General features: G+C 42.7%; 2 protein-coding genes and 2 non-coding genes across 13 annotated transcripts in view; all 4 read left to right on the forward strand.

Moving 5' to 3' along the window:
- Positions 1-16,427, forward strand: part of DENND2B (DENN domain containing 2B) — a 175,519-nt gene extending 159,092 nt beyond the window's left edge. For all 10 annotated transcript variants that reach the window (XM_064657376.1, XM_064657379.1, XM_064657382.1 and 7 more), the window contains 6 exons: positions 11,262-11,439; positions 12,536-12,577; positions 13,591-13,702; positions 14,613-14,852; positions 15,133-15,219; positions 15,662-16,427. In XM_064657376.1, coding sequence (XP_064513446.1) covers positions 11,262-11,439; positions 12,536-12,577; positions 13,591-13,702; positions 14,613-14,852; positions 15,133-15,219; positions 15,662-15,696 — 694 coding nt within the window. In that variant the 3' untranslated portion in view covers positions 15,697-16,427. The remainder of the gene's footprint in view (positions 1-11,261; positions 11,440-12,535; positions 12,578-13,590; positions 13,703-14,612; positions 14,853-15,132; positions 15,220-15,661) is intronic.
- A 765-nt stretch (positions 16,428-17,192) lies between these two features.
- On the forward strand, positions 17,193-21,651 carry RPL27A (ribosomal protein L27a). Its single transcript, XM_064657387.1, has 5 exons — positions 17,193-18,519; positions 18,802-18,865; positions 19,305-19,380; positions 20,196-20,370; positions 21,468-21,651. Exons 1-5 carry the CDS (start codon positions 18,517-18,519, stop codon positions 21,594-21,596), a joined length of 447 nt encoding a protein of 148 aa, XP_064513457.1. The 5' UTR covers positions 17,193-18,516; the 3' UTR covers positions 21,597-21,651.
- On the forward strand, positions 19,742-19,873 carry LOC135416833 (small nucleolar RNA SNORA3/SNORA45 family). The gene has a single exon (XR_010431770.1). It is a non-coding gene; the product is annotated as a small nucleolar RNA SNORA3/SNORA45 family (small nucleolar RNA).
- On the forward strand, positions 20,706-20,837 carry LOC135416834 (small nucleolar RNA SNORA3/SNORA45 family). The gene has a single exon (XR_010431772.1). It is a non-coding gene; the product is annotated as a small nucleolar RNA SNORA3/SNORA45 family (small nucleolar RNA).
- Positions 21,652-23,053: the final 1,402 nt, after the last annotated feature.

The raw sequence follows: 23,053 nt of genomic DNA on the forward strand, positions 1-23,053 counted from the left end.
TTGCTTATTGGCACAATATGGCAGTAAATTGCAACATCTTCCCAACTTGACCTCTAGCTCCCTGCAAGAGGATTTAGCCAGATTCTCTCTTTTCAGCTTCTAAATGAGAAGGATTAGGGGGATGGGATTGTTCCTCTCCTGCTTGGTTACTGCCTAGAAAAATACTTCATCCTGCTTTACAGCTGTCCTGTTGTTAATAGTGCAATGATGGCCTGGAAATCTGAAACCACCGGTGTGAACATTAACAAGGACTGGTGGGAGCAACAGTCCCACTGTGGAAAGAACAGCTGGGCCAGAACCACTTATGTTATGAATTCATGCTAAGAAACTGTCCTGTAAGAAAGAACTAAATAACTCTGTGGCCTATAGGATAACTTTACACTTGGAAATGTCGGGGGGTTTTTTTCTTGTAACCTCCTGACATAGCTTGGGCATGTGGCTGATGTGTCAAAGCAATGACTTTTTCCCAAAATCCCATTTGCTTGAGTTTTGCTTGGGAAGCATGGTTGAACACCAGTTGCTTGAAAAGGCAAATCCTCGTTCTGAAGAGCACTTTGCATGTCTCCTTCTCCAGGGGCTTTCATGTGCCTTGCTTACGCACAAGTATTACAGGAGCAAAAAATAATGTCTTTGTTAAAACCACATTCCCCTTTAATCAACTGTTCTCTGTTTTCTTTAAATTAAGCACTTCAAAGCTATTCTCTGAGAGAGAGAGAGAGAGATATCGAGATCTCCTGACAGCATGGTCTCTGGTCTGCAGCTTTCAGCCCCTTGATCTGTGCCATGAGCCAGAGTTGTGCTTTGCAGTTTATCTGTGGCACCTCAGACTGCCTGTCACTCAGGTGTTCCAGAAAGGTGGGGGCTGGATTTTGAAAATGCTGCTGTCAATTGAGTAAAATAATTCACTAATTTCTGGGAAGTTATGATAACTTTTGGAAATTTTGCATAAAATGTGTGTCTTCCAATACTTGGAGAAGACACAGAAGAAACAGAAAGTCTCCTGTATAGTCAGAATGCACTTACTTCTTTGATAATATCTCCTTATGAGTTGTTTAATTATCAAGCATTGAAAATCTGAATTACTTTAACTGACCGAAAAATCCAGTGGCTTTAAAATAGGAATCCCTGAGAGCACATCATTTTTCATGATGCTCATCTCTCTCTAGCTAGGAGACATCAGCCCAGCAGGGCAGACAGCTACTGGGTGCTGGTTGTTCCTGATATCACCTCCTGGATACTCCATTGCGTTGTAACTTAACTGCTCATTCCTTAAGCCCTTGAACCTAAATTGCAGCTGGGCACAGATTGCTGCAGCAGCCTTCCTGCATAAAAACAGTGGCTGCCAGGAGTATCACAGGTATAATCTTTGGTCTCTTTGTTGTCCTCTTAGAAAATACTAAAATTTAAGTTCCTTGTTCCTAACGTGTACCCCGTGTACCAAAATATGTCCTGACGTTCTGTGATGTTTTCTGTTCTGGTGTGATGGGGCATTTATGGTGACAGAAAAGCTTTTCGGTCCACATGCTTCTGTCAAGCTTTCATGGGAGAGCAATGAAAGGACAGGCAAGGGTCATGACAGACCCCTCATCCCTTCTGCTCCATGCTGTCTGGTGTGCTCATAATGTGCTGTGGGGATGTGTTAAGTGTCATTGAGGCTGCTGATGGACCCAAGGTGGTCGGGTAAGAGCACAAAACAAGGAGAGGATGTTGCACACTTAAGCTAAAGGGGATATGGCCAGAGAAGAGCTTATCAATGAAGACGTTGCCCACTCAATTTTCAGTAAAATATGATAAGGAGGGACCAGAAAAGGAACACAGATGATGACGCAAAATGTTGGGCAAGTCTGTTCCATGAACTGTACCCGTTGGCACGGCAGCGTTGGTAAACCATGGCCCCATGAATCAAAGTCAGAGAAAACAATTCCAGAAACCGGGTTGTGACATTTGGTTTATCATAAAAAAATCTCCTACCTGGAATCACCACTAGCACAAAGGAATTGCTGCCTGAGCTCTGTGTAACTCACCTTCAGTAGTCACTGGATTATGTGTGTCACTGGTGCCACCCCCCTGCCCCCCCATAAGGAACTGCAGACAGGTGAGGACATACTGACTTTTACAGGCTTGGCTGTTCTCATACTACCCTGTAGAAAGCACCAGATAAAACCTGAATTGTGACTCTTTTTTTCTTGCAAAAGAAGGTTTGGGTTTAGCTAATTTTTATGGGGCAAAACTGCCATTTGAGTTGTGTGAGGGTTAAGTAGCTACACTCTTTGAGTTGTAAGCATAGTTAAAAGATTCTGCAAAGGACAATAACTGATAATTAGGCTGATGTGATGTGGAAAATATGCATTTCCTCCTCAGTCTGTGCCCCCCTCTCCCTGCCAGTGTTATCACTTGTTTGCATTCCTTGAGATATCACAAAGGTCACTTGCAGCAAACGTGCCAGCATTCAAATTAGGGGAACCACTGTTGACTCTGCCCTTCGCCCCTGGAAAAAGCCTGGTTTGGTTCTCACTTCTGCATCAGCTTGCTGCTTGCCAGAGGGGGGAAGCCTGGCTCAGGAGGTGAGGAAGGAGTGGATGCACCCTGGAGGCTGAGGGCAATAGCAGGGCTGCTGGTTTGTTAAATCACCTGCCCTGTGAAATGTTCATTCTTGAGTAATATTTTTCCTTTGTCAAGCTTCTGTGCACAGTGAGGGATTTTCATCTGCTCCTGTACTAAGTGTGAGTCTTATCTCACTGCTAGTATTATATGTTGATGTGTGTTAAGACTGGGTAACGTGTTTTGGCCCATAATAGACAGGGGAGATCTATTGTTTGTGCTTTAGAGAGCTCTTTACCCAGTTCCAGAGATTGACTGTAGCAGTATTTGTTGTAGTGTGCATAATGATTAAGTTATGACATGTTCAGAACTGGCTGCTGAATTTGAGATGGCCCAAATGGACCTGGCTCACCACGATCCTCATAGGAATTATACGTGTTCCCATCCATCACGATCACATTTACACTAGAGAATTCCTTATTTTATTCAGACTCTAGGAACAGAGCTTTCTATTGGCAGGTCTCCTGTGACATTAAGAGAAAAAGTAATGTAAAATTGCTCATACAGATTTGCCCATATTTCCTGAAAATAAGAACGTTGGGTATTGATCAGAGATATAGTATTAGCTGCCAAAGACCTCAGGTTGTGACTCTTAGTTCACTTCTTATTAAGTGTCTGTTTTATAAAATAAATCACAATGCAAAATATTACTCTGGCTCTTACAGCCCAAAAGTCACACAATTTTCCATGTAATATGAACCCACTCTTTTGGTTTTAAACAACATATTGATTATTCTAGAGAAAGATCAGATTTATTAACAGGAAATTCAGAAAGTTCAGAACTCTCTTTTAAGTCTCATATGCAATCACTCCATCCTAAACTTCCTGCAGCTATGGATTTACCCAGGTTTCAACAGATTTACCTGAAGCTCAGGTTAGGAGAAGTGCCTTAGCAGCAGGGTAGTCCTCTCCCTGTGAACCCCTGTACAGAGTTGGGCCCTTTACAGAAGGATTCTGCCACAGCAAGTTCTCAATACAGAACGTTGAAATCTAATTATTTAATTTAAAAATATATTACACCCTTAAAACTTAATAAATATATTAATGATACACTAAAATGAAATTAAAATATTTAATAGCTTCAAAAATTGCAGTCTCTACTTCCAAACCACCTTATAAGGGCTTGAAGGATCCTCTGCAGTTTGTTTAACCCCTGAAGGGCTTCTAGAAAAGTAAAAAATTATTCAAATTTCTGAAGTTGAGACATGCCTTGCTGAGGAGAGGCTGATTTTGCAGCAGCCCTCTCCCACAGCAGTCAGAGAACTTGTGGTTTAGAAGGTGCTATCATGTCTTGTGTGTGCACTTGAGGGCTGGTCTGATTAAAGAAGTGGGGGGGAAAAAAGGTCTTTGAGGCTTCATTTCAGCACAATGAATGTAAATTAAGGCTGAAACTTGTGCTGAAATACTGTGTTGAATCAAAGCCTAAAGCAGTAATTTGCCTGTCCCCTCATGCTTTATTTTAATTGCATGAACTGACTGTAACTCCTGCTGCTCTGTTATCATTAGAAATAATTTTTCTATCGGTGTCCAGACAACTTACTAGATTTGAATTAATTAGGGTCAAATGGTAATAAACTGAGCCCAAATTCTAGTGTTTGTTTTGGTCACAATCTTCTGTCTCTCACTGTACAGGTAAATATATTTGCTGTGAAGGAAACTTGTCTTTTCAGTTTGATAATTATTCCTGATAGAAACTGTGGGTTTGTGCCTGCCTGCTTATCAGCAGGCTGTGCAGAGTGGGGCAAGGAGGAAGCAGTGCAGAAGTGGCTGAAGTGTAGAGGGCTGGTTATATTTGTTTTCCATCTGTGCCACGAGCAGGCTTTGAGCTTCTGTCACACACCTTCAGCTATGCTGGTGTCTGACCTTCCCTCCTACAGCTGCAGCCACTCTCAGCAGTGCTGGCTCTGAACAAGGATGGGTAATTGGCATCAGACAGCTTCATGATCCTTCCATCTGCCTACAGCAACAGGGAGGAAGAATTTTCACCTAGAGACCTAATAATTTGGCTCCATGTGTGTGAACAGAGCTTTATCCATGATCACATTAAATTGTTTTCCTGAGTCCTTGCATTGTTCAGCCCAGTCAGTCACTGTCTTGTTCCTTAATTTTGCATCCTGCCCTCTTTGCCCTCAGTTTCCTTTTTACCTGATCACCAGGCTCATTTTGTCTTCCTCTCCTCCCAGTTCTGCCTCATGGGTCTTATTTTTACCTCCTTACTCTTAATTCAACCTCTGCCCTGCTTTCCTTTCCTTTTCTTCTCTTGCCTTCCTTTGGGTTACCTGCAGGATGAAGATGACCTTCCTCTCCTCATTTCTCTGTGTAGCCCAGGGCTACAGTGGAAAGGAAGGTGCTGCTTAGTGTGACCAATTTATTCTGAAGAAATTAGCAGCTCAATAAGTCTCTTTTTATTATGCACAAAACCATTCTTTTAAGATGGCTTCTAGCATAACTGAATCAGAGTGAGTTTAGACAACACTGGCAGAGTCCTTGACACACAGGGCAGACCCTCCTGATAGCCTTCAAATCCTTGCCAAAGAATGCCACCCTTTCACAAAAATGTACAACAAAGATGTTAGATCTATCAAAATACTATATATTTTTATCTGGCTTTGGAAACAAACTGATCTGATGTCAAGCAATGGGGATTTGGATCAGTTGATCTCCTGAGGTTTATTGCTACCTGAATTACTTTATGGTTCTATATAACTTTGCTTTAGATTGGGAAACAAAATAATAATTTTATTTTGTTTATTGTTATTTTGTTTATTTAATTATCCGGAGGCAGACACACATGCTTAAAAACATCAGTGAAAACAAGTTAAATTTTGAATCCAGATCATGTGAAAGTAGTGCCTTACAAATGCAAGCAACCCTACAAATAGGCAGGTCTCCTGGAGCCCTCAGGAATCGCATGCCTTATGCATGAACACACAGAGGTATCCTTAATTCCTAATCAGCAGGGATGTTACCCATCACAGCTTCATCTCTCAAAATATCTCTGTTTTACATTCGCTTCAGTATTAGTTAACAAGCACATTTATTGCTTGATTTTGTTCTGGTGAGGAGGTTGTCTCATACACTTCCTGAAGTTGTCTTGACACAACCTCCTTCCCAACCCTCTCTCTACCCAATGCTGTACCTTTGGATGTGCCTGTTGTTCCTAAATGTGTGCTTGCACATTCCTGAACTTGGGGCTGCAGCTGTGGAGTCAAATGGCTCCATTGCTGTGCCCTCTTTTCCTCTAGCAACAGTGACTCACATGATTTTAATTTGAAGTGTTCATGGGGTAAGTCTTCTTGCTAAAAAAAACTAAAAAAAAATGTAATGTCTTTGATTTTAGTCGAAAGAGGGAATTGAAGAATTTTTTCCCTTTTAAACGTCCTAGAAATGGTAACAGAGAAACAGTCAGCAATAATTTTGCATAGGAGGAAACATTGTCATGTCTGACACTTTTATACTGGCTGGAAAGCTAGAGATGTCCAGCACCATTGTATCAAAGACTTTCTTGAATTCTTATTTTATTCCTCTCTGCCCTTTTTCGTGAGCAGTTGGTGGTATCTGGGTTAATGAAAAATGCGTCCTCACAGCACAGAGCCCTGGGAATGATCTGGAGGGCTCTGGGAGCTCACAGCCTCAGGAAGAGCACTTGGGCATCAAGGGGAGTACTGGGGCTGAGCACCCACACTATGGAGCAGGGAGAAAGCAGTAACATCTCCCTGTCGTCAGCCAGCTCTTCCAGGGATCCTCAAGGGCTTACTTCAAAGGCTGACCTGCAGGAGTGCTACAGGAGCTCATTACAGCCAGACAGCTGGAGCTTGGAGACTATCACTTCTGATACTTATAAATTTTCATTTATATCTTGTCCCTGATGCTATTATTTAGTCTTATATGCCTGATTAATCGTGCTGATATTATTTATTCTTATGCACACAGAGCAACCTTTATTTTTTCTGAGCTTAATTGTGTCCTGTATCTGGCACAGCACAGCTTTGCTCTGAATTACTGCCAGAGCACATCAACAGTGGTGCCATATGCACTCCATCTCCCACCCAAACTGTAGCTACAGTTTTTACTTCCATTTCTGATGCTTTTCAAGCTTTCTGCTTTGTCCTTTCCACTGCTGCAGCCTGTGTGTGTTGGGAGGGGAAATGGGCTGAGTCCTTGGCCTGTAGCCTTTTCCCAGAGTCCTTTAGAGAACTCCTTCACAGTCCTCTGCAAACCTCTCAGACTATGTTATTTACAGAGTTGTCACAGACCTCTCTCTCTGCCAGAGACTGGAGTTAATATGGGGAGGCATTGAAGGGTGTAGAAGGAAAGTGTCAGGCATCTGTTTTTGCTACGCAGTTCATCGGTGGCCCAAGGGTAGGAGCTGTCACAGAAAAGCACAGCTGGGGCCTGTGATGAGGAGGCATGTGGGTGTGTAATACTCATGTGAGTCACAGTATTACACCTGGAAAGGACAGAGCCTCCAGACTGCAACCTCAAAGGGGAGGAAGCTTTTGCAAGCAGATGAAGGGATGTGTGTCAGAGAGGTTACTCCGTCTTGGAGTGGTTGTGGGCTGGAGCACGAATGTGTCAACACAGCAGATGAAAGAGTTCAGCAAAGGCGGACAGAGTAGCATAATTTAATCAGCTGCAAGAAATGAGAAACATAAAAAGGTTGTGGAAAAGTAAACGCGGGCAGTGGAAACACTCTTTTGTGAATTTACATTTTTGGCTACATTTCTCCGTCTGAGGAAGCAGGGAGACGAGATTCTGATGGTCAGCCCCAGTCCAGTGCATGGTCCAGAGCACTGGCACAGCACAGAGCTGGCACCAGGCCTGGGGTGACAGAGCTGCTGTGTGGCTTGGCCCTGCATCTAAGATGTGGAGGAAGGGAAGGGATATTCTCGCCTTCTCCTCCTTCAATGAGAATGTCAAAATGACTGTGGAGGTGCGTGTGAGTAGCAAGGTGGGATCAGGGAGCCATGTCAGGAAGGGGTTGTCTGTGTTAGAGGCTTAGTCCTGGACTTGGGAGATGCTCAGTGTGTGAGGCTTCCTTGGGTCTGTGAGAAATTTCAGGTGTGGAGGGGGAAGTGGGAAGGAATATAACTGTTGGATATTGTTATAAAGAAAAGAGAGTTACCAAGTGTATTTGTAGAATATTTCCATTGTGAGTAGCATATGTAACTGAATATGGCTTTAACACCAACAGACAGCTGGTGACTTCTAATAAGCAACAAGCCATGGTCCTCTGAAACAGGCACATCCAGCACTAACATCCACACTGGCAGCACTCCCCACAGCCAGGGCAATGTCCATTCACTGTCCAACAGTGGACAGTGTGTCTTTCTCAGAATATGGTAGTTGTGTTGTGATAAGATATGAATCTAGCCTGGGCTTGCATTTATTTGCTGGCTGGCTGACCCAGAAATTGCTAGTAGACATCCTCTGTATCTGAAGGACAGTAAAGGTTCTTGTTAAGTCATTTTCTTTTTGAGATGGACCTAAACCATGTTCACAAGCAGTCCCCAAAATTCAGCTGAATCACAGTCATGCCTAAAATTCCTGTGTCTCAGCTTGTAGTCCGAGCTTGTGTCTCCAGAGAAGGAAAAGTTTCTGTGTGCTGTCATGAGAAAACGATTTCGGAAAGAAAATAGCCCAGAGGAAGATAAAGCAACTTTGGGAAAGAAGTGATGCCACGTTTTGCCTGTAACATGATAAAAGATTTCTTCCAGAGAAATTTGTGATTAAGGATGTCTCAATAAGATTGTATAACCTCATATTACTACCTTCATTTGGAGAAGATCAAACACTGAAGGTTTTTTTAATCTAGTCAATAAAAGACATAGGGAGAACCAAAACCTTGGCAAATTCTAAGTAGATTGCCTGTGTTTTGAAATTAATTGAAATTGGGCGATTTTCTAGTAATTGTTCTCTAATTTTGCTTTGGCAGAGTGCAAATTATTGGGATAAGGCCAGGCTATTGGGGTGATGTGCACGACTCCAGCAGTGCTTCCCCTCTGAAGTGTGAGGTTTATGCTCCTTGTTAGAGTGTGACTCAAGCAATGAGTTGGTTTCTTGTGCTCCTGTATAAAACTCCCTGCATATGGGTAATATAAGAAGTGTTTTCCAGTAGAACAACAGCTAGAACATTATGCAGCATTCCTGTAAAACTGCACGGAGCAAATGAAAAAGGCCACTCTCCAAAACAGCTCTCTGGATTACCGAAAATGCCCTAGAGTATTAAAAGTGAAAATATTTTGAAAATCTGACTTCTTTGACTATTCTGTTGCTTTACTTTCTGTGCTTCACACACCTTAAAGAAAATAAATCATCTGACCTTACTGCTTATTTCTCATAAACAAGAACAGTGGGATAACGTGTGGGCTGCACATTTGGAAAGGAAAAACTGGAGCGGACTTGGTTTCCCAGGGTAGGGTTTTCTTTTTTAGTTTACTAAACATGCCTCTCATTAATAACATTCTTTAAAAGAATCTGAAACGTATTTTAGAGATTTAAGCTGGGGGGGGTCCCTCACATCCGTCATCTCTGAATTTTCCCTTACAGAATGTAAAAACCTCACACTGCAGTGAAAGGTGTGTCCTTTCTAAATACGAATCTTTCCAGCTATGGAAGAGACTCAGGGACTTTGCACAAGCAGGAGTTTGGTAACAGCGTGTGGGAGTCCCGCTGCCCTCTGTGGGAGCAGTGGCCGGGAGGGAGGGTGGGCAGCGGGAGGTTCTGGGGACTGAAAGTTCAGAGGGAGTGTTTCATGGGGATGAGATGTCTCACGGGGAAAGATTTCCTGAGGCTGAATTTGAAAAACTGCATGCAGAGTCTTAAAATGCAGAGGCTGAGGTGCTGACAAGGGCGATGGTGTGATTGTTGGGGGACGCTGTCAGGGCAGAGCAGGACACCCCCCACCACGGCTGCTCGCTGCATTCTCCTGCTGCCTTGACACAGCCAGCTCTCAGGAAAGCTCTGGAAGAAAAACCAGTGTCCTGGGCCGGAGCCTGAAGTCTCCCCTAGCGTGGGAATAGCACGCACAAGAGGATGCAGGGGCTGATTTACGTCACAGCACCGTGTGTAAAACAACAAGTTACAAAAGGGCATTTTATAGGAAGGAAAAAAATACCAACTGAGCATCAGAAGAATGTTTGTCTTCCTGCTTTTAGCTTAGCGTGGCTCTTTTTTTAGTTGCGCAGCTAAGATGACTGAATTTGTAGTAGCTGAAAATGCCAGAGAGTCATTAAAGTGATCTTGAGAAAGTGCTGGGAGTCTGCACCGTGTTCCACAGCTCTTCCGAAACCCACCGCTGTGCTCGCCATGGCAGACGCTCGAGAGCAAAGTATGAGGCAATGTGTTTTTATATAGCATTGTTTTTTTATTAAGCACTGTTGCCTGCTATATAAAAAAAAAAAAAAACAACCAAAAAAACAAATTAGAGAAATGCATCATTTTAAAAGAACCCTGTGTCAGGCAACATATGTTATAAAACCATGCTGTGACTGTTAGATCTTAAAGGAAACGTCAATTAAAACCAAGCCGACAGATTATTTACAGTAAAAGACAGCCATTTGTTCTTCCTCAACCTTTTCTCTCTTTGTCCTCTAATTATCACCTTTCTTATTCTGCAAACTTCAAAGGTTAATCACAGACAGGAACAAACAGGTGAAACCTTTCTTCTGGCCTTGGAATAATCCACAACTAAAAATGCTCATGAAGGTTATTCCAGTGGAGGTCTGATGCCACCTAAAGCCTCCACCAAGTCTTGCAACGGAAGAAATCTGCACCTCTACCCAGCATTCTCAAGCAGTAACAGCTCTGAAGTTATTATTTATAGTTCTTTGTGGCTACATTAAGCACAGCAGAAGTTTGCAGTGTGAGAAAATTAGTTCAGTCATGCTAGGCTGGGTAATAATCCAAACTTCTGTCATCTCAGCCTGTGAGAAGCAGACATTGTAACTCAGTCCAAAATTAAAGCTCTGATAGGGAGAGGCTGTCTTTATTCCCCTGATGCTAAAACTAACTTGGTAATGACATTCCTTTATTTTTAACATTTGGAAACCATGTCACTGTAAAAGGGAATCAGATTGAGTAGATGGAAAGACAACATGTGCAAGACATTTTCCATGATAATTTCAAGCCTTAATGTTCAGTGGATACCAACGTGTATTTTAGAGTACTCTGCTGATCAGGGTCAATACCTATATCACTGAAGTCAGTTAATAAGCCTGTTAAAATGTATTATAATAAAAATATGCTGTTGTCACAAAGACATACAAACTTTGAGATATGTGTTGCTTTTACCAGATTTCCTTCAGAATAAGTATTGATAGGCGTTTCTTGCATCTGATCAGTAGAGTTTTTCTTTAGGATTTTTTTTCAATTTTATTTTTTTTTCATTTTCCCTTGTTCATGCATTAGTGCTCAACGTAAGAACATCACTATAATGCATTTTAACTACTGACTTGGTCATAACAGCCAATATCTGAAGTTGCTTTTGGATTTTAAGCATCATTCAAAGTGCTTGGAAGGAGACTGGGGCTGTCTGAAGTCACAAGCGACAGAAGGGCAGCGCCTTGGGCACTTGTACTTCAACACATCAAGTTTATCAGCGAGTGGTAGCTGTTCTGAACTGAGAATCTCTGCTAATCCGGTTGTTCCTCTTTCTCCAGCACCCTGTCGAGCTGCTCACATGCCGTGGTGGCCCTGCTCTACCCCTTCTCCTGGCAGCACACCTTCATTCCTGTTCTGCCCTCATCCATGATTGACATCGTGTGCTGCCCTACCCCTTTCCTGGTGGGACTGCTCTCCAGCTCTCTGCCCAAACTCAAGGACCTGCCTGTAGAGGAGGTAGGAGCTGGCACCAGAATTGTTTGCCCTGAGTAAAGCTGGCCTCACCCTGGAGAGGGTCTGCCGTTCACACATAAATCCTCACGTTTAATTTTTAACCTGCCTCTTTGCTTCTTCTCTGCCTAATTCTCATGGGCAACTGCCTCTTGGTAAAACACGGTAGTAGGTTTATTCTTCTCTGTATTCTGCCCCTCTTCCCATATCTGGCACCTTGATAGAGAAAAGTGAATGTTTACCTGGTTAACAAGTAAGTAGGGTGTAAAAATGCTGATTTGTTCTGGAAGAAGAGGAAGCCACCTGCTATGACAGCTCTTAATGGTAATGGAAGTTGTGCATGAAGCCACAGCTCACACAGAAAACAAAAGCTTTCAGAATTTGTTTTTTTAACTTCTAAGACTTTGTTAATACTATACTGGAAATCAAATAAGAGTTGCACTTCATCAGCTCTTACAGTAAAATACCACAAAAACACTCAAGGGCACGCTCTTCTCTCTTACTCCTACTAGTTTTCTGGCATTTTTCTAAGAAATTTTCTTTTCTTGTGCTTGCTTCTGAGGTTCTGTGTTCCTCTGGCCCATGTAAATCTCTGCTCCCACTTTCCTAACTTTGCTAACTTTTTCCACTTTTCCTCCCACTTTCCTAACTTTGCTCTCCCACATCTTCCCAGCTCCATCTCTAGCTTTGCTGCTTCATTATCAGGAATATTTCACACCCTTGTCCTTTAGAAGCCCTGCTGCCTCCAATGACACTGTTTTTGTTAAACCCTTCTGAAATACTTTTCAACTGCATGTTAACAAAAATTATTAGCAATAACTTGCTTAGATTTAAAAAAAAGGACCTGCCTAACCCTTTTAGCTTTTTTTAGATGTTAACCTAGTATGATACCTGTTGTATCTAACTATGCTAAATTAGACTTTTAGCTCTAAAGAAAACTTTCACACTCTTATTTTATAAAGCACACAGCCTCTTGTTTCACAGTAGGAATTTGATTCATGTTGAGGCTTGGCACTGTTCAGATGGTCTTCTGCTATTAAAAGGCCACGACTGTTTTCTGCCTCCTCAGATATATCTCACTACAGCATTTTTTTTTCTTTAGGCTTTGATGGTTAACTTGGGATCTGATCGATTCATCAGACAGGTAAAGTACAGCTCGAAATGTTGCCATGCAGTCTAGCAAGCTGTTTACTGCTGTAGCATGATTACGTTTCTTTGATCAGAGATATTTGGCAGGAATTGTGTGTACAAAGGGAAAGTGATTAGAAAAAAAAAAAAAGTGTTCATTTTCTGTTTCATCTGGAAATAAGTACCTCTCAGGTATGCAAAAGGGACTTAGGCTATGACTGGCAGAAGGAATCCAGACCTGTATTAACAGTGGAAAGAAAACATCCAAAGATAACAACGCCACCTTAGCAAGAAAACTCACACTGTGGGAGGTGAAAAGCACAAAAATTGCAAAGAAGTTTCTGAGTGAGAGAGGAGAGTAAAGAATAATTTATTGTGATGGGAAAAGCAGAAGCCTTGTAAAACAGGGAGATAAAGGATCACGATCATCTGATAGTCATGTGGCGCTAAATAATTTCAAGAACAACAATCTGCAGGTTAGATGAGTAAACTTTCTTGTACGATTCCCTGGAGGATATGGCTGGTGAATAGTGGCTGCACAGCTAAGATTCTTGTGTCGACTTGCTTTTGCTGAACAAGTATTAAATAAAATGAAGAGACCAAAACAGGGAAAACCCAGAAAACAAGATATACTACAATATAGTAAAAACAACTGTCAAGAACCAAAGAAGCTGCCTAAACTAGAGCAGCTGTGTGTACACATAGCAAGGCTTCACATGATGTATATTTAGTTAAACACAATTATTTGGACTCTTTGCCATGTAAAGAGTCTATTCCAAGATTCTGTATGTTTACCTGCTCTTTGGATTATCATTTCTGACTTTAATCTCATTAAGAGTGACAAGAAATTATGCTTAGAAGTATATGTTAGCTGCACATAGGTTTTCATTATTTATGTAGCCATGACAGTAGCAGATACAAATTTTTTTTCACCTGAGTGAATATACTTCTGAATACTTCTGAAAGTATTTGCTGTAGTTTCTGCATAGATTAATGTAATCTAAAGATTTCCTTTCTTTCCTCTATCAGATGGATGATGAAGACACACTATTACCTAGGAAATTGCAAGCTGCTCTGGAGCAGGCTCTAGAGAGAAAGAATGAACTGATAAATCAGGATTCAGATAGTGATTCAGATGACGGTAAGTTCATCTGGAAACAGGGACTTGTATAAAACAAACATGTAGGTAGAATTGTGACTTTCTGTCCAGGAGAAAGAAAGATGGGACTTGAGTTCTCAAATACCTTTTGTGACAGCAAAAATAGTGAGCACACAGGGAATGAGACTGATAGCATCAAACCCCAGTAACACCAGCAATCTATTTTAATTTCTTTGTAAATGACATGGGCTCTCATGGGTCCCTCTGAACCTTTGCTCATACAGAGGTTTGCAGTTGACTTGTCCCTAGTTCAATCCAGATAACTACAGGCTTAGGGATGTGCCTGAGTTTGGAGTTGCTTTTGGCACTCAGTATTTTCAGGGGAGAGAAACAGGTACCACCAGAAAATAGTTTCAGTGCAAGATGGGTTGAATTGTCTCTGAAGGTTCATATTTCTCTCCAGCAATGATAAAAACAGCTCAGGCTCAATATAAATGCCTGTGGTTAAAGGTATGAAACAGGCCCCTATTCAGTTTTTGAAATTTATTTCTACTCATCTGTATTACATATGTAAAACTGTTTCAACATCTCAGAAATTATGAAAACCCAAATTCTACAACATGCCCTTTTAGATCAGTCTTGATGTTGGCTTATTATCCTCAGGGGTGAAACACCCATTAAAAGCTTAATTTTCTGAGTTGTTTCCTGAGGATTTGTAATTCTCATTGGCTGTTGGTTATGGAACACCAATTATACACAGTGGCACTTGTGGTTATGAAGTTGTTGCCCTCTCCAATGTGCACCAGGTGTGCAGGGAGCCCCCGGTACAACTCCTGTCAGTTGTTAGCACAGCATCAATAAACCCAGAGATGCAGTACTGGCCTTGTGGGAATAATGCTGACAGCTCTGGTAGCAGCTGATTTTGGTGTCTTATTGCTGCCTTATTTTGCAGAATGTAACACCCTGAATGGATTAGTGTCTGAGGTTTTTATCCGATTCTTTGTGGAGACAGTTGGCCATTATTCCCTGTTCCTAACCCAGAATGAAAAAGGAGAGCGTGCCTTCCAAAGGGAGGCTTTCCGTAAATCTGTGGCCTCCAAGAGCATCCGCCGCTTCTTGGAAGTTTTCATGGAATCCCAAATGTTTACTGGCTTCATCCAGGACAGAGAGCTGAGGAAATGCAGGGCAAAAGGTAAGGGTGTGTTTCTCCCCTGCGGCGCGGTCCCTCAGCGAGCCAGAACGTCTGCGCCCCTGCGCTCGCTGGGAAAGCGGAAACGCATCCCTAAAATAATGCCGGGCTAACCGGAAGGTCGATTTAAGCGGAGGCTGCCGGAGGCAGAGCCCGCAGGGCCGGGACTGCCCAGGGCCGCCCGCCGGAGCTGCGCCGTGGGGACCGCAGGAGCCGGGAGCGGGTGATGCGGGTGCAGCAGGGCACAGCTCACCCCGGCGCCCCTGTCTCCCCTCTGCCACAGGTCTCTTCGAGCAGAGGGTTGAACAGTATTTGGAAGAGCTTCCAGACACGGAACAAAGTGGAGTGAACAAGTTCCTGCGAGGCCTTGGTGAGGAAAATGTTTAGAAGTATTTCTGAAATTAATGCTAGTGCTTGTGGTTATTTTTTTTTTCTGTTTTGTTTTGTTTGGTTTTTTTTTTTTAATTTAAAAAAGCCTTACCTGAGGTAAAATCAGATAAGCAGCTGCAATGTGATAGGAAATATTAAAAAGAAAACAGTGAAAACATAGTTAAAGATGACAAAACCAGATTTAATTATGAGCCTTGTTAACACTTTCATTTTCATTTTGGGGGTGGGGGAACCAAACTATAATGGAGGAGTAGAACAAGAAGGTGTCTGACCACTAACTCTGTTAGTTGGCTGTCCCCTGGTGTTGATTTGAAGAGTTACCTTACAGGAATTACATTAAAAGTTAGGCCCATCTGCTAGGTCGCTTTTGATTACCCTGGCTTTTTGGTACATGCGAGACACTGACGGTGTGCTTTCTTCAGGGAACAAAATGAAGTTCCTTCACAAGAAGAACTAATTCCTTTCTGCTGAAATACCAACCCAAAGACTATTTATGACACTGCGCGAGACACCTGCGGCATTCCAGAGTTCGGAGCATGAGGAGAGCAGAGCGAGCTCTAAGTGATGACTGATGCTGTTGACAGTGTGCCACGTGATGGCTCCTTTATGTATTTAGAGAGAATTTGTACATAATGTGCTGTAAGCTTTTTGTAACTGATTTTGTAATGAGCAAGAAAACTGTGGTAAATATTTGTATATTCCTGAGAATAACAGGTGCTTATTTTTGTTTCTTTAGTATGAATTGAGTTATGCTTGGTGCAAAAATGAATAGCTGATTTATGTGCAGCTGACTGTCTCAGCAGAACCACTGACTTCAAGGGATGTTTGTGAGAGAGCGACGCTGATGCCTGAACACTGTGGGGTGAATGAGCTCGGGTACATGGGAGAGGTTGTACGAACGGGGGCCGCTTTCATGCGGCACAGTTGCTTGTTTGGTTGGGTTTTTTTCCCCTCTAATTAATTTTAAAGAAATAACAAAGCAACTTGATAATAAGGTACTTGGTTCACAATGCAAACTTTCCACTTGGTTTGAACTCTGGTCAGTAAACTCCTTGTAATCCATTCTGCACTAAGACTGCTAAACCTGAGGAGATCTCAGCTCTTTGACATACAAGCTGCAGCGAGTAGGTACAGTACATCCTTTCCTAATGTATGTATGTATGGTTTCTAATAAACTCTGTAAATATACCTGTTTGTTTATATTCATTGCAAACCTCTGCAGTTTCTGATGTTGAGCAGGTACAAACCCAGTAACTTTCCTGTGATTTTTTTTTCTAAACGAATTTGTAATTAAAATGGTTATTATGAACCTGTCTTTTGGTAGGTTTGCTATTTCATGATGTGTAGTTTGGGTTTTGTTCAATGTTTTTCACTGGTGCTAAGAGCAGGTGTTTTATATCGCTGTTTTGTTAATTTTATCCGAACAGAAGCATCTCTTAAAACATTTCTTTGATGGGGTAGCAGCAAATTCTTTTGTCATTGTATCATTGTATCATATATATATTTTCAGGTTGCTTTTGTGCTACCTTGGGTAGATGATCAGAGTAGAATACGAGCAGCTTATAGCAGGCAGCCTTTGCCTGAATTTCTGATGAGCTGATTACCTACATTTCATGAGAGACTGCTTTTCTTTTACATTAATTGCAGTGTGTTTAGCTGATGTTTCCATGTCAGTGAAGATAGGACAGGAATGGTTCAGCTTGCCATGGCTCCTGCACAGCTGTGAGTGCTGCTTAGCTACCACATTCATCCTTGATCTGATAACAGAACTGTTGAGGTTCTTTAAGTTTCCCTGTAGTCTGAGGAAGAAAATATAAAATGCTTGAATATGTTTGCAAGTCTGACAGATAATGAAAATTAGCTAAAGCTTCTTACCTTTAAAGAAAAAAAAGCCATACTGTGTTTTTCTTCATTTGCAGCATGATTTCTGTAGTTAGACTGGCTTTGAGGCTTGCGCAATTCCGAACCTGTCAGTGGTTCTGGTTTGCTGTCAGCCTCATAGAACAATATCGAGGGATTATTCACTAAAAAGGTGAAGCCGTTTCCTTTTTTAATTACTTCCCTCACACTTGTGTGTATACAAAAGCTTTTAAGTGGACATGAAATGTCTGTAAAATATCAGGTGCTTTTGATTCAATGGAAATGTCATCACAATCAATAATTTCCATTAGTTTTACTATATAATATGTTCTAAGTTCCAGAATGACTCCTAGATGTAAGTCTTCGGAGTGAAAGGAATAATGTCACTTGTACAGGTGGCTTCTGGCCTTTTTATAAACAACAGCTGCTAGTAAATGTATGGGGAAATACATATTCCTCTTAAGAAAATGGTGGATAAAACATCATCAGGACATGCTGCAGAATGCTGACGTACAAGACTGTGATGCTGTAAAATCCGTCTCCCACACGAAAGCTATTTTCCTCCATCTGCACTTTAAAAATTTAAGGAGAAAGGTTTTAAACATTTTATGATCCATCAACATGTTGCTCCTGCTTTTGTAATGTGAATCAGAGGATAGAAATGGACATGGTGAGATCACGTTTCAAAAAATCTGTAGATCTTCTTGACCCTCAGACTATGGCTATATAAAACAATCCCTGTGTCATTTGGAGGTCTGTGTTTGAAAGGGAAGGATGAATGAAAAATAAGGAGTGTTCTCTTCTAAATTAGTTACTGAACCTAATGGGTTTCCTCAGCATGGAACATTCCAAGTGCACTGCTTAACTGAGAAGGAAATCCTGAAAAAACCCAAATCTAATATCAAGTCCTGTGTTTAAAACTGGTAAAGATCTGTTTAAAATCTTACAGTATAAAATCCATTAAAAAAACCCTCCAAAAATCCATGCTTAATCATAGAATATTTAATAGTTGGAGGGGACCCAAAAGGATCACCGGGCACTCTTAAGGGAATGGCCCATACAGGGTTCGAGAACACAGTAACACTCCTCAGGCCTCACTAGTACTCTAGTGTGGCAAATAACTGTGTTTAATACATAGTTAATACATAGTGTTTATTTTCCCGTTGTTATGGGTGTTTAATAAAGTGACCCAGCTTGCAAATTTTCCAAAGTTCTGCTCAAAATCCAGCCTTTCCTGTGGATCGCAGCAGGAATTTCGACATCAGACAGCGCGCTGTTCCTGCCCACTAAGCTCAGCTCCCGACGCGATCGCCTCAGCGAAGCCTCGCGAGAGTTCAGCCCCGCCCACCCGCCCGCCGCGCTTTTTTCCGCTCTCGCGAGAACCGCGCCCTTTCTCTTCCTCGCGCACGCCGACAAGATGGTGGGAGCTGCTGCCGGGCCGGGATGGGATGGGGTGGGATGGAATGGAATGGAGGGCTCCGCGGCCGTCTCTCCCGCAGAGGGACATGGCTGAGGAGTACTGGAGGGTGGCGGGGAGGCGCGTCTCCGAGCCCGCTGCGGGGCAGAGCGATGTGGGGAGGCCGGCCCGCCATGGCGTGTGGCTGCGCGCCCGCCGTGGGGCTGCGGCCTCGGGGTGCGGCGGGTGGTTCTGCTGCCTCTCGCTGCCCGTCGCGCTCACAGCTTCTCTCCCGCTTTCCTGCAGCCTTCCAGGCTAAGGAAGACCCGGAAGCTGAGAGGGCACGTCAGCCACGGGCACGGCCGCGTGGGTGAGTGGAGGGGAGGCCGCGGGTGGGCTGGGGCGCCTCGGCGGGAGTGTCTCTGTCGGCTGAGGGCTCCCTGGCGCTGAGGGGAGGCTGCTGTGCCTCACGGGTCGCAGGAAAAGGCGGCCGTGGGTGCAGGGGCCCGCTAGGCTGTGGGAAGTAGCGAGTAGTTCCGAAGGCCGCAGCGTGCGGGGGTCGGTGCCGCAGTGATGGGCCGATCAGAAGCCTTGCACATTTGTAGGGCTCAGGCGATCAGTACTGGTCGTGCGACATTGTAACATTACAAGGCAGTGCTGTTTGCCTTCTGATTCTTTGGCCGTTAGCACCTTGTCACACAACAAGGTGGAATAATTAATTAAATTAGTTTAAATTGACACTTAACGTACCTTTAAGCCCAAATATTATATGTAACGTTAGTGTAACAAACTTAAATTTTTCTTTTTAGGGAAACACAGGAAGCATCCAGGAGGACGTGGTAATGCTGGTGGTATGCACCATCACAGGATTAACTTTGATAAATAGTAAGTGAACATTTTAAATGAATACTAGCAACGTGTGTGTTCCTGAAGTAGACACAACTAACTTTTATTTGTGAATAAAGAAGATTTTCTGCAATCCTGTGTGCTTTTTACTCTTAACGTGAAGTGTGCCATTATAGCTACAGTCAACTCATGTCCCCATTTACCCTAAAATCAAAGGCTTTTTCACTTAAACAAGGTGTCTTTTAAGAGTTCAGTGCTGCATTTGGTAAATTTGACCTGACTTGCTGGTTAATAACTTGGTTCCTGCTTTACAATGCACACACAATAAACTTAAAATATTATATTAAATGTTAAATCGAAACTGCATCCTGTAGGGTCAGGGATGTTGTCCTTACTCGTGGCCGAGACTGTAGAGTCACATCTGGGCACTGCCTGTTGTCCTGGTGTGCTGGAGTCCTCGGACAGTAAACACTAATCTATTCACTGGCTGTGCCCACTCCTGTCTCAGTCAGTCACCAGGTTAGTGACAGGAGCGCTGAAACTCTGCAGGCAGTGCAGCCCTCTCAGCATTCATGGAGTTGAGACTGCCCTGGAAATGCAGACTCCAGTGAGAGGGATGAAGTTGTGAGTTCAAGGGAGATGAAACACTTGAAGAGGAAGTAATTTTTTCTTGGTTTAGTTACTAATAAATATTACACCTAAATACTACACATACTAATATGAAAAAAAATATAATGTGAAAATTTTGATTGCTTTAATCCAATAAGGTGCTTGTTTGAGTGTTAATTTTGTAGTTCTGCTTGTTCAGGATGAATTAAAAACGTGATTTAATGCAGAATATGTTTCTTTCCCAGTCACCCTGGTTACTTTGGAAAAGTAGGCATGAGACACTATCACTTGAAGAGAAACCAAAAGTTCTGTCCTACTGTCAACCTGGATAAACTGTGGACGCTCGTCAGTGAACAGACCAGGCTTAATTATGCCAAAAATGAGGCTGGTCTGGCCCCGGTCATCGATGTAGTGCGCTCGGTGAGTTCCTGCTCAGACTCAGCCCTGTGATTTCTGGTCTCTTCATGTGTGACTGAGCTTTGCCTTTCCAAGTAGGGAAATGGTGAACTGCAACTAAATTTGAGTGCTTAAGTATTTGTGAGCTTCTTGAGACAGGTATCTTGGCATACAAGTAGTTACAGAGGCACTTATGGTGTTACATTTTTCCCTGTAAGGACTTTTTCTTATAGTTGTGTGTGACTGTGGGCATAGAGTTCCCTCCTTTGGGTAGATGGTGAAAGATTTCTTGTTTAAAATGTTACTGAAAGCATGTACAAAACCTGGCAGAACTGGTCTCATAACATCACTTTTTCAATATCGAGACTAGAGTCACATCTCCACATGTTTGGTTGTCTTGGTGTGCTATAGTTCTCGGACATAAACACCTGCTCCTTATTCACTGGCTGTGATGTCCTGTATCCCAGTCAGCCACCGAATCAGGAACACTGAATTGCTCTGCCAGGTGGGGCTGTTCTGCCTCCCACATGAAGATACCTGTGTTGGCCAGTTAGGCTGCCACTTCTAACCAGCAGTGATTTCAACAGCTGTTTTATTAATGGACTTCATGCCATGATTGTCCTATTAATGTAAGGGACAGGAATGACATGAGAGGATTCCAGTGTTAGCAGCTATGGCTGCGAAAGCTTGACAAAGCTTCAGCTGTGCATTTCAGGCACGCAGAAGAGCCCTCTGCTCTGCTCAGAAGTACCAGGGTGTCCAACTGTTAAAGAGCACTGACCAGCAGTCATTGCATAGTAGGCAGTATTGGAAGTGCAACCAACTGCTCTTCCCAGAAAAATGTGGAAAGTTTGGTGACTTTAGAGTGTTTTTTGTATATGGAGTATTTGGGGAAGCATCATCCAGCTTCTAAATCACAGGAGAATTTTAGTTTACAGTTTGCACTTTCAGAACAAATGCAACCCCACTAGGTCATGCCGGGCATCTTTCTGTAGGTACTGAGTTGTCTGGATGAGGTCATGGTGATCACAGTTTTAGTTTTAACTGTTGAAAAACAGGTCTGAATGTAGAAGCCTGCAAGCCGATTACAAACACTGAACTTCTTTTTTAAATCTTTCTAGGGCTACTACAAAGTCCTGGGCAAGGGGAAGCTGCCCAAGCAGCCTGTAATTGTGAAAGCAAAGTTCTTCAGTAGAAGAGCAGAGGAGAAGATCAAAGAAGTTGGTGGTGCCTGTGTGCTTGTGGCATAAAAGTTTTTGTTTTATTCAAATTTTTTGAATAAAAACAATGGATAAAATGAACTGATATACAGAAGCTTGTTTTGTATTTTGTTTTTCTGACTTGTCCAGACAGTGTTCACACTTGAGTCTTACCTGCTTAGTTATTTCTGGTACTTTTTGATCAGTGGTTTGACTGTTTCTTGCTTTATTTTGAAATTGCCTGACTACGGTGTCCAGTACGTGGCATGTACAAATGCCTCATCTTTTTGTCTTTACAGGGTAGCAAAGTAGATTCTGTATTTGTGCTGCTCTTTGATTGGTGATCCTCTCTACAGCTGTCTGTGAAAAGGGGACTTGATGTGTTTGGCACTAATTAAATTTAGATGGCTTTTAGGGTAAAATTGACATGTGTTCCATTTATGAAATGATTCATCTTAGCCAGTGGTACTGCTAGTTGTGCAGAACTATAACTTAAGTGAACAGTTTGTAAAGTACTAAGGTAAGAGTGTGTGAACTGTCTCTCCCTGACTGATGGGACCACTGTTCCCTAATAGGTGATACTGTTCATCCACTGCCAAAGCAAAAACATTCCAGTTCTCAGAGGTGAGTTGTGTGGTACAGCAAACTAAGGAGTGCTGTTATTGCCTGGTATTGGTCACCTGGTCACTGACCAGATCACAGAAGTGAGGAAAAGCTCGCTCAGCACTGACATGCCCCATGCACACGTGACAACAGGCAGGTGACACCAGCTCGCTTACATGCATAGTAGACACCACTCTCAATTCTTTGGTATTTAATGTCTTAGTATTATGTCTTGCAATATTTTGTCATGCAAAATGTTCTTTGTGAGAGGCAGGCCAACCCCACCAGCTGTGGTCTCTGCCCCACTGCAGGCCAGCTGGGATTTAGTGTGGGGTTGGTATTTTGCACAGCTGAGCCTTGTCCCTGACACACCTACACTGAGGCCGGAGCAGGACTTCTCCTTCCTTGGCAGCTGCCTGTGCCATGTGCCTACTCCTGCCATAACTGCCCAGAGGAAAAATTCAAACCTGGGGTTTGAGGTTGAGCTGTTAATCTGTCAAGCAGGAGTGGCTACCAGAGGCACCGTGACGTGACGGGGAAGGAGGTGATGTGCTGGAGGAGGCTGTCAGTCACTGCTGTCGGGTGCATGCCCTCCCCTCACACTGCCTCACCCCGGAGATAAAACTGGTGGAATTGCTGTTAATAACATTTCAAAGTGCTGTTATGAGCCTCCCGTAGCAACATCCACTTTTAATGGACTGAAGAAGATAAAAAAATTTGATTAAATAGAGAAAAATAATCACAGGAAATTGAAAGACCTTCTTAGAGAGTTCATCCCTCAAATATAGAAATTGTTAAGTTTTAAGAGTGTATCATTACGAAATTCTCTTGTCTGAAATGCATTAATGCTTTGCTGGAAATTCCAGTCCTGAGATACCTGGATGGTTGCCATCAATTTGTTCTGG

The sequence above is a fragment of the Pseudopipra pipra genome, chromosome 6, assembly GCF_036250125.1.
Source record: "Pseudopipra pipra isolate bDixPip1 chromosome 6, bDixPip1.hap1, whole genome shotgun sequence".
NCBI classification, from domain to species: domain Eukaryota; kingdom Metazoa; phylum Chordata; class Aves; order Passeriformes; family Pipridae; genus Pseudopipra; species Pseudopipra pipra.